At 36.5% G+C, this 16,661-nt stretch overlaps 1 protein-coding gene across 1 annotated transcript in view; it reads left to right on the top strand.

Annotated features, from left to right (window-relative positions):
- Positions 1-16,661, top strand: part of LOC107685343 (CAP-Gly domain-containing linker protein 4-like) — a gene marked incomplete at its 3' end in the record, with an annotated part of 51,625 nt that overhangs the window by 32,737 nt on the left and 2,227 nt on the right. The window contains exons 9-12 of the mRNA XM_016481891.1: positions 6,141-6,193; positions 6,277-6,322; positions 6,755-6,892; positions 12,647-12,770. Coding sequence (XP_016337377.1) covers positions 6,141-6,193; positions 6,277-6,322; positions 6,755-6,892; positions 12,647-12,770 — 361 coding nt within the window. The remainder of the gene's footprint in view (positions 1-6,140; positions 6,194-6,276; positions 6,323-6,754; positions 6,893-12,646; positions 12,771-16,661) is intronic.

The following is a 16,661-nucleotide window of genomic DNA, read 5'->3' as shown; positions in this document are numbered from 1 at the left end:
TTAACTTTAAAGATATATATATATATATATATATATATATATATATATATATATATATATACTGTATATATATACATTTTGATGGGCATTTTGTTTTGTTGATTTCAGTATGATAAAAGGACATTTCTTTGAGCAATGCAAACCATAAAGACAGATGATGAGTCTAGCGCAGGTTTAATGCTTTTGCTTTAGGGTGGGCCATAAATGTTTTGGCTGCATAAGAATGACTTCATAAGATTGTGCTGTGAATGTTGTACTCTCATTTTGAGCATCTTTAAAACACTCCAAGTGCCACATTTGAATTGACTCAACCAGATTTCATGGACTCTTTTATAATTCATTTCCATTTTGCTACTTGTTATTCTTTAGTGTTTATTATGTTTAGCACAGCACACTGCACCATTTTGTCATGCTTTATGTTTCAATGATGCTGAAATTGCTTCTCCTCAAGATTCAGCATGTCAAAGTTAATTAGAACTTTTCAAAATGAACTATGTAGCATATGTAATTGAAGGGCAACAGAGAAAACTTTGAGAATAAATATGTTCTATATTTATTCCTGAGTCTGAGAACATAAAAGAAACTAAAAGCGTGTGACTGTCTGCATGGCTAATGTTCCCAAAAAATCTCAGTCCTACTTTATTTCCATATTCATCTGTAGTGTCTCACTCTAAGGCCTTACACTGCATGGTCAAAGTGACCCAATTCCCATTTTGTCCTCCCATGTGGCACATATCGGATATGGCCCACGAACGTGTAAGCAGGAAAAAAGCACATGGATTCCGATATTCTCAGATCGTTTCAGGCCTTATTCATATGTGGAAATAAATCTGATATTAATCGGATACGTGCATTTGCGCCTGCCGTGTAATCGGTCAGTTCGGATATTCCCCTGTTAATGCAAGTTGGATGTAAAATGTTTTTGAAACATCTCACTGTACAGATATATCTATTACAAATGAAACATCTCCAGTTGACTAGCAGAGTATTAATTTTGTTTGTTTGTGTTAAATAAGAGACGTTCTGGCGCTGAAATTTGTTGCTTTTAAAATCATGCTGAGTTCTCGTTGCCGCTGTTATCAGTGACGGCGGCTCGTGCACAACTGTTGTCTCTCTATTCGTTCGGGTGAAATCTCATCTGCTTTTCAATACAAAGTATGTTTTATTAATAGTGTGTGCAGAGTTTGGTATTTTAATATCACTGTCTAATGCATTGAGCCACGTCAAGTTAAGCCTGTGTAGTGTAAATGTAGATATCGGATATGGGTAACTTTTTTAAAAGAATGTGTAAGTGGGTCGTCAAAAAAATCGGATATAGTAAAACAAATAAATCTGACGTGGACACCCAGATCTGCAGCCTAAATCTCTTTAACTACATCACTTATGTTTTGTTTCAGTTTGTGTGTCTCTTTTTTTCTGTCTCTCAAATATCTGGATCTTGGATTGATTGATTGATTGATTGATTTGTTTTTGTTTGTTTAAAAATGTAATAATTATGATATTGCTTAAATATTAGTTGGTGGAGGATTGTTTATGCTAATTATTGTTTAATTCCCTGTTTTAATACAGTTTGTTTTATTGTATTAAACATTTACTTGTCTTTTATCATACTGTTGTTCTAGTCAAGTACAACATGAACTACAGTGTTTCCACTGTGTTCGTAATATCTGTCTGTTCATGATATTTATCCCAGTGTTAATATTGAACTGGTTAGTCTTAATAATGTTTGTGAAGGTCAGCGATGACACCATCTTGGTTGTTTTGGTGTGCTCACCTGTGTGCATTGAATTTATTTAATACACGAGTTTCACAATTTGAGTTGAATTACTGAAATAAATGAACTTTTCCACGACATTCTAATTTATTGAGATGCACCTGTATTAGCATTTTTAGGGGTCCTTGGGGACTGTGTTGTAACACTCCAATAGATGCTGCTTCTTTGTGTGGGCCTTGTGTACAGAACTAATGATTCTGGTGCTTTTGTTTTTGTGGTGTCAAACATGATGCACATTCCCTGTTTTACATGATTTATACAATGCTGAACAACTGTGGCCTCAAAACTGACTTTATTCAAAAGTATTTGAATAAAGTCAATATATGAAATGTAATTCCACATAGGGCTGGTCGATAAACAATGTCATATTGAGGTCACGATCAAATTTAAGTTGATAACGATAAGCTCTGGACATTTTACTCAATATGGATGAATCTAACAGCAGAAATAAATATGACAAACAGCCAGTAGGGCTGGGTATTGAGTAGTGTGTAGTGTGTAAATGTCCCAACCCCCATAGATGTAAGGCTACATTTACACTAGTGTGTTTTCGTTTTAAAATGAAAATGATACTCGTCCATACTGGTGTTTCCACTGCATTTCAGAAAAGATCTCAATCCACACTACATGACCAAAAACGCAAGTTGCGTGACCATTCATGCACACTGTAGCATAATGCTACAAAAGTCATTCATAAGATTTATACTACGCTTTTACTCAAAACTCACTTAGTGTGTAAATGTCCCAACCCCCATAGATGTAAGGCTACATTTACACTAGTGTGTTTTCGTTTTAAAATGAAAATGATACTCGTCCATACTGGTGTTTCCACTGCATTTCAGAAAAGATCTCAATCCACACTACATGACCAAAAACGCAAGTTGCGCGACCATTCATGCACACTGTAGCATAATGCTACAAAAGTCATTTATAAGATTTATACTACGCTTTTACTCAAAACTCACTTTAAACCACCATTGAGTGTTTGTAATAACTTTTAATGTGTTTGCCATATAATGTTGCTGACATATGCTATTTGTAGCCTTTTATATCAAGCTAATCGCTACACCTGCTTAGCATTTCCCATGTAAACACCCTGTATTGTTATGAAAATAGGCAGAATCTCATGAAAATCACATACAAATTATATACTGTCATAATTATGTGTTTATTAGTTTCGTATTTCATCCTTAGAAATGAGCTTCCTCTGAGTCAGAACAGAGATTGTGGAAGAGAGAACAGACTGAGACAGTGCTGGAAGCCGCTAAAGCTCATCAGTAAATCAGTGCAAAAAGAATAGAAATGATGATTCTATGCTATGCGTTTTAAAATGAAAATGCACTAGTGTAAATGTAGCCTAAAAGATGTGGAAACTGAAACTGTTCTGCGTGTCTGTGTAAATGAATGGCGCGATGTAAACACCCTGTATTGTTATGAAAATAGGCAGAATCTCATGAAAATCACATACAAATTATATACTGTCATAATTATGTGTTTATTAGTTTCGTATTTCATCCTTAGAAATGAGCTTCCTCTGAGTCAGAACAGAGATTGTGGAAGAGAGAACAGACTGAGACAGTGCTGGAAGCCGCTAAAGCTCATCAGTAAATCAGTGCAAAAAGAATAGAAATGATGATTCTATGCTATGCGTTTTAAAATGAAAATGCATTAGTGTAAATGTAGCCTAAAAGATGTGGAAACTGAAACTGTTCTGCGTGTCTCTGTAAATGAATGGCGCGGTTTCATCTGATACAAAAACTCAAACATATGTGACGCGTACGGTCATTTCAGCGTCTGCGTCTCAATATATGAGACATGAATACATGAACTTCATCTCCAGAGATGCTCTGAGTGTCACTTCACCAACTTTACACCGTTTCATTTGAGAAAAACTACCATCAAATACACATTGAAACCGAAATACATTTACAACAACCCGTCAAAATAAAAGTCTGGTTTAACTTAAAGAAATTATGACAGAAAACATATTTAATGGGGCCCTAAATTAAATTTAATTAATTTAATTATACATTTTAATTGTGAATAAACAAATTATAGTTACATTCATTCGGGAAGGTGAAGGGGAAGGGGTATAAAATAGAATTGGGATTGGGCCTTATACTCTCTACTTCACTACATTTTTGAATAGGTATATATAGTCTTTACTCCACTACATTTGTAATGACTGTTGCAATTACTCATTTCATTTTGCATGGCACCTCACTTTTTCTGCAGCAGTTTATTTCTGCTACAAAAGAAGCAATATTGCCATCTATAGGGCATTAAAGGTACTATATCTTGTGCATTGTGCCATTACTCACCGAAACTTGTCAACAAGGCTTCTTTATGTGAATGTGAGTGCATTAGCAGGTAGTAGTGAATTGCTAGTGTTTTATATGAGGCCAAAACCAGCACGGCTAGTAAAGCTTTTGATTTTTTAATTTTACTTAACATTATTTTATTTATCCATCACATTGAAGATAACTTTTTGAAGAGTATTGGTTTACTTATGCCCTTTTTGAGCACTTTTGCTTCACTGAGACTTGAGTGCCTGTAGACGTTTAAGAAGCAGTTGTGTTGACATTGATTTATTGGAATTTTGAGGTGTTCTGTTTTATTTTGATTATAGAAAATAAACATGATTGCTCTCCTCACAAATCAACTGTTTCTTGATTTGCACTGGGACGCCTCTTAGGTGTTAAGGACTAATGCATATTTGAGCCAGTATTCAGCATCTGTAAAATACATAAGTGTTAAAATAAGATACTCTAAGACTTTTATTCAAGTCGTTTTGTAATTGGTGACTTGTAATGGAGTCATTTTCGTTGTGAGGTATCTGTACTTTTACTCAAGTATGGTTTTCAGGTACTCTTTATACCTCTGGTTTGACTACTTAGTGACATTATAGAGCTTAGTTGAATTAAAGGGATAGTTCACCCAAAAATGAAAATTATGTCATTAATTACTCACCTTCATGTCATTCCAAACCAGTAAGACCTTCGTTCATCTTCGGAACACAAATTAAGATATTTTTGATGAAATCCAAAAGCTTTCTGACCCTGCATAGACAGCAGTGGAGCTACCACATTCAAGGCCCAGAAAGGTAGTAAGGACATCGTTAAAATAGTCCATTTGACATCAGTGGTTCAACCGTAATGTTATGAAGCTACGAGAATACTTTTTTGTGCACAAACAAAACCGTGTCAGTCTTCGACGCGCGTTCACGAGAGAACCACAACACAGAAGATAATAAATTGTTGAATAAATTCTTTATTTTTGTTTTCTTTGTGCACAAAAAGTATTCTCGTAGCTTCATAAAATGAAGGTTGAACCACTGATGTCACATGGACTATTTTAACTATGTCCTTACTACCTTTTTGGGCTTGGGATGTGTCCATTGCATTGCTGTCTATGCAGGGTCAGAAAGCTCAAAAATATCTTAATTGGTGTTCCGAAGATGAACGAAGGTCTTACAGGTTTGGAACGATATGAGGGTGAGTAATTAATGACAGAATTTTTGTTTTTGGGTGAACTATCCCTTTAATTCTAGCGCTAGGTTAATTCATGAAATGCTTCTCCTGCAATTACTGATTGCAGTGTTATAAACCTTTAACACTTAGCTCATCAAGAGACATTTACACTGACAGCTATTTGCAGTGATAAAGTGACCTGATGTCAGTCATTTTCAGTGAGAGTTGGCAATATGAGGTGACACGAGTGACAGCGATCAGTGTGGGTGTGTTAAAGTTTAACTTTATGGAAATGAGAGGTAACACAACGTGGCGAATACCAATAGGGGTGGAGCGTGTGTGATTTCCCTTGCATGAGATACTGTTATATAGGCAAGAAGAAGGAGAGGTTAATGGTAACTGAGAGTAATTTTCCAGGTCTATATGATTTTATGCTGTGTGATGCGTGTCAGAAAATATGTGTGGAAAGACTGAAATTGTCTGCATCATATCATGAACATCAAGCTCACAGTCAAAGTGGCTCCTCCAAGAAATTTTTAATTCTGAGAGACTTTAAAGATGGATGGATGGATAGATAGATAGATACATAGATAGATAGATACATACGTAGATGAACGTATGTTCCCCAACAAAGGGGAAGTTGTGGCCTAATGGTTAGAGAGTCAGACTCATAACCCAAAGGTTGTGGGTTCGAGTCTCGTACCATCAGGGATTGTGGGTGGGGGGAGTGAATGTACAGCACTCTCTCCCACCTTCAATACCACGACTGAGTATGGGTCACCATACTTGGCCACATGTCACTTCACTTATAGATAGATAGGCCCCATTGCAGCTTTCTTTGTTATAGTTCCACTCTATCCTTTCTCATCCCTGATCTGTCTTTTCTGTCTGCACAGGTCTTCTTTCACGCAGTTGTTCCACCTCCTCTTCCTTTTTGGACTCCAGACAAGCTTACAGGCGACCTCCACGGCCACTCCCACGTCAAAGACCGCCACTGCAGCCATTGCAGGAACGGACCCCTCCCAGCACCAGATCTACTCCTCCCCCTCCTGTTCCCTCACTGCCACCCCACACTCTGGTACGTGGAAAGTATTTAGCATAACAATGCTTAAGTATCTGTAACTTTTCCATAACTTTTCTAAGTAAACTTTCTACAGACATGGTCATATAACACATGGAATTTATGATACATTTAACATTGTAATGTATGATACATTATGATACATTAACTGATGAATTTTACCCTACTCTCTCCTGTATTTTGAATGCAATATGCATGACATTTTTAGATGGATATTAATAATAGAAGGTTCATCCATATAGTGGTCATTTATTACAGTTGATGTTTTGGCAATTTGATAATTTCTATGTTTAGGTTTCCATAATGTTCACTTTCCTTTTTTTCCTTATGTAAATGTTAATTACATTGGATAGCAATTATACAGTGCAGTTACTGTAGAGATATTTTGAATATTTATTATTATTATTATTTATTTACTTTTTTCATCAGGAATTGCTCGCAGCAGGACCCCTTCAGCCAGCAGCACAGCACAAGAGAGCTTAGAGGTGCATTTGGGGGAGCGTGTACTGGTGGTGGGACAAAGGACAGGGGTAGTCCGATATTACGGCAAGACCAGTTTTGCTCCAGGTATGACACGGTTGCCTTTCTAACAACCTCTCGCAGTGTACAATAACTCTGGAAAGTGCGTTATGGGTCGGGGTTAATTGCACATTTAGAAAAATTCGATGGCTATTCCTTTGCCAATGTACTTGGATCCCTCTCCCTTATGTAACCTCTGGATGAATTAAAGCCATATTTCAGTAGCAGCATAAATGTTCCAAGATGTCTAATATCACACAATGGAGAGAGAAACGTTTTATAAATGAGTAAAAGGCCAGCCACTCAAATTCGCTTAACACACACTTTACCTGTCATTCTGCTGGGATTTTGTGTCTGCTACTCTGCTAGGTCTTTATGTTGAATGCAGCAGTTTTCAAATGTATACCGTTTAAATGTTATTCACTTAATGGGACTCGGCAGTGAGCTCAGCAGTTCTTCAGCACTGTGAAGTTAGTTGCTGTATTTACAGCCGTATAAAGTACACTAGATATTTTGCAGGATTTTAGGGACACTCATTGTGTTCCAGGTAGGGTTGCCAACAAATAAGGGACAATTGTGGTTTTTCATAGAAAAATAAGGGATGCACATACACACACGCTTACTGTATGTGTTGTGTGTGTGCGTGCCTACTTAACCATATTTTTGGGACAATTTTGTATCCAAAAGTGAGCTAAACCTGACAAAATCATCAAAAAACTCTTTTTGGGAACATCCTCATTTGTAAAACTGGTATAAAAATAAAGTTTTTTTTTTGTTTGTTTTTTGTAAAAGTGCAGAAAGTTTTCTGTTAGGGGTAAGTTTAGGGTGTAGGTTAGGATTAGCTTATAAAATCTATAACTATCTGTATATAAAAACAATAGAAGTCTATATGGAATGTCCCCATTTAGATAAGTAAATCTTAGAAGTAGATCAGAAGAATACACGTTTGTGTGTGTGTGTGTGTATAGGCCTATATATATATATATATATATACACAAAATTTGTATGTACAGTTGTTGTATATTGATGGAATAGAATAGAATTTACAAGGAATGAAATGTAGTAGTAGTATTAAATAAATAAAAGTGGTATTGCACATATTGTTATTTAAGAGTAAGGGAGAACATTTAACTGTTCATGAGGTAGATTGCCTGGAGGATTAAACTTTTCTTGTGCCTGGCAGTCCTGGTGTTCGGTGCTCTGTAAGAGCTCAAAAAGGAGATGGTTTGAATGTGAGGTAGAGACCTGCACTCCCGCGGGAGTACCGCGGGACCCAACACAACAGGGTGCGGCGCGGGACAACTTTTGATGGGCGAGTGCGGGTGCGGGCGGGAAGAGACTCGTGTGTGTGCGGGATGCGGGAGAATAACATTATTCGTGGGACTCCCGCAAAATAGAAATTATCTAAATATAAAGTGTCTAAAACATATAAATTGTTATCTATCTGTTGTACAAAAGCAAAAAGAACAACTAATATTAACATTAAAATTATTGATATGCGCAAGCTAGGCATAGTTTCTATTTATAACACGAGCACAACATGCTTTTGCTTTTAGCAGGTGTGCCGTTTCGACAGAGATGAGGACTGTTTGTCTTTTTTCCACTAAAACTTTGATGTGCATCGTCTCAGTTTATAACGTCAACATAACTAAAGATGTGATCGCAAAACAAGCAGGAAAAAAGTCATTTCATGCAAATTTCTTAATCATAACGTAAATTTCTATAGTCGCCAGTGGCGACCTCAGCAAAAACTTAACTCGTAAAATAATATTTTTGGTCGCAAATGCGACCGTTTTAGTCGGAGTCTGGAGCCCTGTTCAGATAAGCCAACACCAGTCTCTCAAACGACTTCATGACCACAGATGTTAGGGCAACAGGTCTGTAATCATTAAGTCCTGTGATTTTGGGTTTCTTTGGAATGGGGATGATGGTGGAGCGTTTGAAGCAGGCAGGGACTTTGCACAGCTTCAGTGATCTGGTGAAGATCTGTGAAAAGATGGAGGCCAGCTGGCTGATTTTCTTCTCTTCTGTTTCCTGAAGACCTGACACACATCATCTTCACTGATCTGAAGTGCAGGAGTTGGGGAGAGGGGGGTTGCTGGAAGTGTTAGTGCTTGTGTAGAGAGATGGTCAGAATGGGTGTTGGGTGTGAGACCGCGGGTTTCAAATCTGCAGTAAAACTCATTCAGGTCTTAATAAATTGAATAAGCGAAAAGGCCGAATAACATGTAGGCCTACCGAACAATAACTAACGCGATCAAATAGAGGCACGCACTAATGCAGCAAAACATGTCGGCAGTGTGAAAGTATTTAAAACTATCAGAGAAAGACGCAGAAATCATTACAAGCACGAAGCACCGACAGCGAGAGACTGTTTAGTGCTGCATCATGTCTCCGATGAGAAGAAGAGGTGGCTGATGCTGGTGGTTAGGTTACTGTATGATGATTGAAATCGCGAAATTACCTCAAACGATTAGTAAATAAACTGCCGAATGTCATATTTTATAATGCACGCAGGAATTGCATGTATTCTGACAGCGCTGCACGAGCTCGCACCAGGGTTCAAAGTCCAAAGCGTGAGGAAAATCTCCGCTGAACTTGTTGAACTGAATATGCCACTGTGCCATTGTGCACATGAGCTGACATATCACTGTATTAACTGCTGTGGCTTGTGTTTTTTATATTTATACAATTTATTCGCAAAGTTAAATACATTATTTAATAAAATGTTATTGAATAATTGTGCCTGAAGGCTGCTGGTTTATGGTTTGGGAAACTAGAATAGCTGAACTGGAATAAAAAGCTTAAACGCTCACTGCTGTCCGCTAATTAATGAGCGCAGAGTGCTGTTGAACTCAGCTCTGAGGTTTATGCGGAGAGCATTTTCATGTATCAGGCAGTGAAGCAATTTCATCAAATCAAAAGCTGAACAGCAGATTTAGAGAGAAGTCGGGGACAATTTACTATGGCACGTATTATACTGGCTACATGTGCATAATGTTCAATTACACATACAGAAGGGACAGCATATAAGTAAGGGATAATGTACATCCAGCCTGCAGAATAACCCCAGACAGGGTGATCAAGACTTGCCACTTATTACACAACATTTCACCACATAAATCATTACGGCAATAAAAGATAGGCCTAGTGATTTAAGACAAAAAAATGTTTTAAAATCTTACCAGTTTCTTAGTTATAATATATTCCATTACAGTGTACAAAACAATCGTTGCAAAATTGCAGCAGCTGTGTTTGTATGAAACGAGAGATCGAATCTGTGATACAATGACATAATTAAATAATTGTACAAAATATTGAATAGAGTTTTAATATGTTGTTACCTAACCAAACGCAAAGCTTCCACCAATAAATACTATTCCTAGCAAGCGTATAGTGCCGACTTTAGTTACCCGGATGAGCTTTTACTGGTTGTTATCGAGGGATAACATACCTCGGAATGTTGGGACTGACCAATCAGAATCAAGTATTCCACAGAGCCGTGTAATAACAAGTCAAGTAAAGTCACCTTTATTTGTATAGCGCTTTATATAACACTGGTTGTATCAAAGCAGCTTTAATAGTTTGGCAATGATGCAAGAAGACAATAACAGTCATTTTTCAGCTAAAGTCAGTTAATTAATGATTCAGTGATGTCATCATCCAGTTCAGTTAACAAAATATATTATACACATGATACAAGCATGTATCATGTTATTTAAATGAAACGAAGCAACAAATCAGAACTTATAATTTTAGATGCCTTGATGACAACTTTGCTCGCTTTCTCGCATTCTTTGAAGTATTTAATTAATATTTGCATTTATTAATATTTATTTAATTTAATTAATTGTTAATTTTATTGAATAAAAATACAATTGTTCATTATTTGTGCAAGTAATGTTTACCATATACAACATTTGATTAATGTATTATTATTATTATTATTATTATTATATGGTGAAATTAACATGAACCAAGGTTATTAAATGCAATAGAAGTGTTGTTCATTGTTAGTTCAAATGAAACCTTATTGTAAAGTGTTACCGTATAATCTAATGTTTTAATTAATAGTAAAACATTATATACATAATATTATATACACGTTTTCTGAATATACAAATTTTCAAAAATTCTAAGTAATTTAAAGTCCTAAAATTGCTCATCTCCAGAGAGGATTCATCTCCAACAAGTAAAAGAAACAATAAGATTACTTGTATTAATGATATCTATGCATAATTATGAATAATTTACGATTGTGCAATACACGATGCTTCAAAATCCAGCTATATTTCAGTGTAACAAGGTTGTTGTTGACTTGGAAATGCCCCGCTTTACATTGAACACCAATATCATATTACCAAATTATTACCAAATTATATGATCACAAATCAGTTACACTTCAGACATATAGCACTGTTAGCACATCAGTCCCCTTCTAAGTGTGACCACCTTTGCCCTTCTATAATGAAACACATGTAGTGCAGCTTAATGGCTTTATTAACTGAACTCTGGTTCGACAAGGGTCGATAGTTACTTATGAAGGCTTTGGACTTACTGTGGAATAACGGTCCGTGTACCTTCTGGTCATATGATTTTTCTACTTACAAAGAAATAAAGAGAAATGAGAAAGAGTTAGATTTTCGTTTTTCCATGTTGTTTAAGAAATGGAAAAATACAAATTTAGCTGGATTTTTTTGTATTTTTGTTAATGGTAAAAAAAAATAGATTATGCTTTAATATTTGTTTTGAATGTGTGGGCGGCGCTGAAACGCTGAAAATTATAAATATTATATTTATGTGGGGTTGGATTTTTCCCATGAAACTTGTGTAAAAAATCAGTTCTGCTGTTGCTAGTAATGAAAACGTTACCCGTTTTTTTTTTTTTTTTTTTTATGGTCCCAGAATAAAATGACTAGGCTAAAAATCAGTGGTATCATATTTTATTCCATGTCATGCTGTAAAATTCAAATGCCGTTTTACTGGTTATGAATAAAGCCATTTATGTTTTGTCAATAACATGCAGCAGCCATGAAAATATATTTTCAGCCCCACCCACACATTCAAAACAAATATTAAAGTATAATCTCATTTTTTACCCATGAACAAAAATGCGAAAAATCAAGCTACATTTTAGTTTTTCCGTTTCTTAAACAGGACGAAAAAGCGAAAATCTAACCGTTTCTCATTTCTCTTTATTACTTTTTAAGTAGAAAATCAAATGCCCAGAAGGAACACGGACCAATAACGTCCAAAGCCTCCTGAACACTGGATTTTCTAATTTTGCTCTAAGCAAGTAGTTGTCTTAAAGTTTGTTGCTGGAGAAGAACTGAACTTAAGTGCCCTCATTTGGAAGTAAAGATTCAACCAGACAGTAATGACTTATTAATCTTTTTTTTTTAGAAAAATAACATGGATCTTATCAGCCTTATCCATGCAGATTTATTGATGGAGTACTGAAAGCCCTAAGGTGAAATCCATCTTCCTCTCAATGTGCCCTTTTCATCTAGTATTCGTACATTCATAGAATAATGCTCACCCTGAGTTTTGTGCTTTGTGCTTTGTTTACTAAAAAGCAACTGTTTGTTTGTCCTTGCATTACAAAGCATTACAAAGCTTTTTGGAAGGAATAACTGGATGTACTCAAATCGCAGGATTTGGTATTCGTTTGTGAGCTGTACTGAGAATTTGCAGATTCGAGATTGTTTACCCAATCTCAGGTCGGCGAGAAAAGCGCTACATTTCTCAAAATGTGTCTGCTTGTACACTGTGTGTGTGTGTGTGTGTGTGTGTGTCTGACAGGATTTTGGTTGGGGATTGAGTTGGACAAGCCGAGCGGAAAGAATGACGGATCAGTTGGAGGAGTACAATACTTCAGCTGTCCTCCTAAACACGGAGTCTTCGCCCCACTCTCACGAGTTCAGAGGCAAGTGTGCCTTCTTATTTCTGGTGTCTTGCTGACTTTTAGAATGATTATTTCTAACCCACTGTGTCTTTGATTTTTGGACGGACATTTTGACCTTTCTGTACAGAAGCATTAATAAGATTGTGCATTGACATTTGCAAGTCATTTCTCCATGAGGGACGTAATGGCCCCCACAGAAAATAACTGCCCTGTTAGAATCCTAAATTAGATCCCAAGCTGGCATAACATAACAGCACTATATACATTTGCTGGTATTTGCTGTCAAAATATTTACTGTATGTGTGTATTTATATATACATAATAAATATACACATTACACATTAGGGATGGAAAGATTCCCCAATTCGCTCGGTGCATCGGTAAAAAAAGTTAACGATGCGATCCATCGGTTTAAAAAGTGTGCATCGGCTACAAGCTGTCATTTATATCGCGATGCATCGTTTCTAACATATTTGCAATCGGTAAAAACCGATTCATTTATATATAATTACTAGTGGATGCGCTATACTTTTATTATTTAGAAAGTGACCAATAATCTGTGACCAATATTTTATATGTAGATTGATTTCTCCTCTCTAAACTCAAGTGTGTTCTCTCATCACCACTGCTGCTACGTGAATATGATGCATCACAACTCAGTGATTTTAACGTTTAATTTATTTATTTTAATGCTTTAAAGAGCAATTTTAGATTGTAATTTTCTAATGTTCTGCTATCTGTTCTGCAAACTATAAAAGGTACAGCTGTAATATAACCAGAGAGAAAGGCTGCATGGCTTGAAAAAAAGTCAGACAGTGGTATTATCATTATGTTCCTATTGGTCAGTAGAGGAGCTTAGTCTGACAGTTAGCCTGCTTTACGCATCGGTAGGTGCTTCATATGTATCTTTAATGTATCGTATCGTTGGCTATGCATCGAGATGCGTATCGTATTATCCTAAGTCACGAGATGCACATCCCTAGTACACATACATATATTATTTAAAGAAAAACTTTTATTTTGGATGCGATTAATCGTTTGACGGCACTAATTGTTATTGTTACTTTTAAAAGCAATTAGACCTCTTTTCACGTAGGCCAGTTAGCAATCATCTACAACCACCAACAACACCCTAGCAACCGCATATCATGGTAAAAACTGCTCGGAGTACCTTAGCAACTGCATAGAAATTTACTTACATGCAGAAGAAAGCCACATTTTCTTCATGAAACATAGTTTATGTTTGACTTTGTTTTTTTATTATCATTTGACAGGAAGATACTGAGAGAGGAATTACTTCCCTTTTACTTCTTTTTGATAAAAATCAAGCCTCTTTTTCTTTTGCTCAAATACATTTTTCTTCAGTCAGTCTTCCATTACGGCTCTAATCCTTCCCATCACCAGCGGTCTGCCCTCCATTTGTCCCTCTGTACCTTTTACGACTTTATTCCACTGCTGGTTATTCAACAAAAGATCAATGTTCGTATCTTCTCCATGTCATGAATCATATATTCTTAATTCAGAACCATTCACCTATGCCATATTCCTCTCTTTCTTTCTCATTGTATTTCTGTAAAGCGGCTGACTGACTGATAAGCACATTGTTCTAGAAGCTTTCTTTCGTTCTGTCTTCTTAATTAACCCTCGGGGCAGCCACAGCTGAACCAAGAGAGATTTCAACCGCTGCCTTTAATGCACTTTTTTCATTTTGTCAGAGGCATTTTAAGTCAGTCTGAAATCAAAATGGACGCTATTTACTTTCATAATGCATGTTCCTGGTCTTACAGGAATTTTCCAGCCAAAAATGAACATTCTCTCATCATTTACTCACCCTAATGTCGTCCCAGATGACTTTCTTCTATCGAACACAAACATTTTTTTTTTTTTTTAAAGAATCCATCTCTTTGAGTCCATATAATGCAAGTAGATTGGAAGCTCAAAGTTGAGTTAATCTGAAGAAAGAAAGTCATGAGGTGGAGTAAATTATGAGAGAATTTCAATTTGTGTCTGGAGTATCTCTTTAAGGCCCATTCACGCCAAGAATGCTAACTATTAATATAACAATAACTGTATTAGCATCCACATCAACACACAATAGCGTTCTGTTTATTAAAATCACAGGCTGTAGTTATTTCACCTGCCTCTTTAAATGCTCCAGTTCTTTAGTCAGGTGGATTCTAATTGGCTGTCAATGTTATTATCGTTCATCAGATGGGAAAAAAAGAAGCATTTCTTAAAGTGATTCCACTGATATCGTTCGTCTGTGTTGTTACTGTTATAGTTGCGATGTGGACATATTCTCTTAGAATTAGAAGGCTTATAAAAACTTTAATAAAGTAAAAACTTCCTCACGTCATCTTGGCTGTGGAGCGGAGATTATACTGTTAACAGTTATTGTAATGTTATTGTAGTTTTAGGCTACTGTTGTGGTCAGTGCAGCATTTCTAATGTTGTGTCTCTCTTAATGTTAGTTAACAAAGTGTAAGGGAAACAGGTCAATTTAGCTCAAAGGGAATCATTTATGTTTTAATAGGGAATTTGTACAGAATCACTGTTTTACGGCTGATCACTGAGTCGGCCAGCGATTCACTGAATGAGCCGTATAACATCAACTCTGCAATGGATATTAAAATCCAAAATATAGTGAAAACACTATTTATTAGCACAGTAACAAGATCGGCAGTTTAAGACATTAATTTGTAAGCACAAAACACAAGATACTTCTCTTTTCAATATGAATAAGACTTTATTGGATAAATCTAAGACAATATGAGCTAATCGAACACATAAACACACGCACTCATACATTCACATAAGTTGCAGGAAGAGAGAAAGTGAGGAAAGAATGAGTTTAAGAGAATGAAAATGTGAAATCCCAAGTTTACAGCAATATGTGCAATTGCATAGACCTGAACAATCATCAATCACTTAATTAACCGTCGAATTGAGTTCCTCAATGAGGTTAACATTTATATTAAATGCACCAGTTCAGCTAGAATCTGGAGGTACTTGCATTGCCTGTGTAGGGGGGTTCCCTTGGTCAGAAAAGGGGGTTTCCCGAGGTTACTGATTGGCTGGAAGTTCAGTAGTTGTTGAAGTGACGTCTTGGGAAGCCAGTGGTTGGGCGTTGGCTGAAGTTGCGGAGTTGTAGGCTGGTTGAAGTTTTGAGGCGGTCACAGACTGCAAGAAGATTCAAACACACACATAATAAACATGAATATGAACCCTTAAGCTATTCAATAGTTATTAAAAAGATATACACAATGAGTGCTCAAAACATGATAGTCAAATATGTGGGTTACATACATGATGTGGAGTTAAGCAATGGACTGATATTCGTTTATAAGTCCTTTTGAGATCATTTTGATGCATCTACGTATGTAAAAGACAGTTTCTCTGTCATTCTGTGAACGTGTGGGTGTGCTTTGTGAGGAACAAAAAGGTCAAAAGGTCTAGAAGGCCATTCTGTGAATGTGAGGAAATGTTCTGTGAAGACCAAAGGTCAAAAGGGTTTAGAAGGAATCTCAGCCTGGTTCTTGTCTTCTAGGTGGGGAAAGTCAATCCGAGGAAGTATGTAGCTCATGATTTCTATCATGGATTTACATGTGATGGTCAGGCTGTGCATCTCTTTGACCATCGATCTTGGTTACTTGCCCCAAAATTGACAGTCTCCTTCCTGAGTTGAAATGATCAATGTGTTAACATTTGTGTTAATGTTGAAAGCTGTCCAAACTGTGGAGTTGGTTGGTTAGGCTTGCTTCAGACTTGTGGCGCCAGGATCTGATCTGTCTTGGGCCTCTTTGTGGAATTCGGCTCTTTGGGTTGTTCAACACCAAGCTGATCAAATCTTAAAGGGTTAGTTCACCCAAAAATGAAAATTAGGCTGCGTTTTACTCACCCCCGAGGCATCCT

The sequence above is a fragment of the Sinocyclocheilus anshuiensis genome, unplaced genomic scaffold (genome assembly GCF_001515605.1).
Source record: "Sinocyclocheilus anshuiensis isolate Anshui unplaced genomic scaffold, SAMN03320099.WGS_v1.1 scaffold974, whole genome shotgun sequence".
NCBI lineage: Eukaryota > Metazoa > Chordata > Actinopteri > Cypriniformes > Cyprinidae > Sinocyclocheilus > Sinocyclocheilus anshuiensis.
The sequence above is the reverse complement of the archived record's forward strand: the minus strand, read 5'-3'. Positions and strand labels throughout refer to the sequence as shown.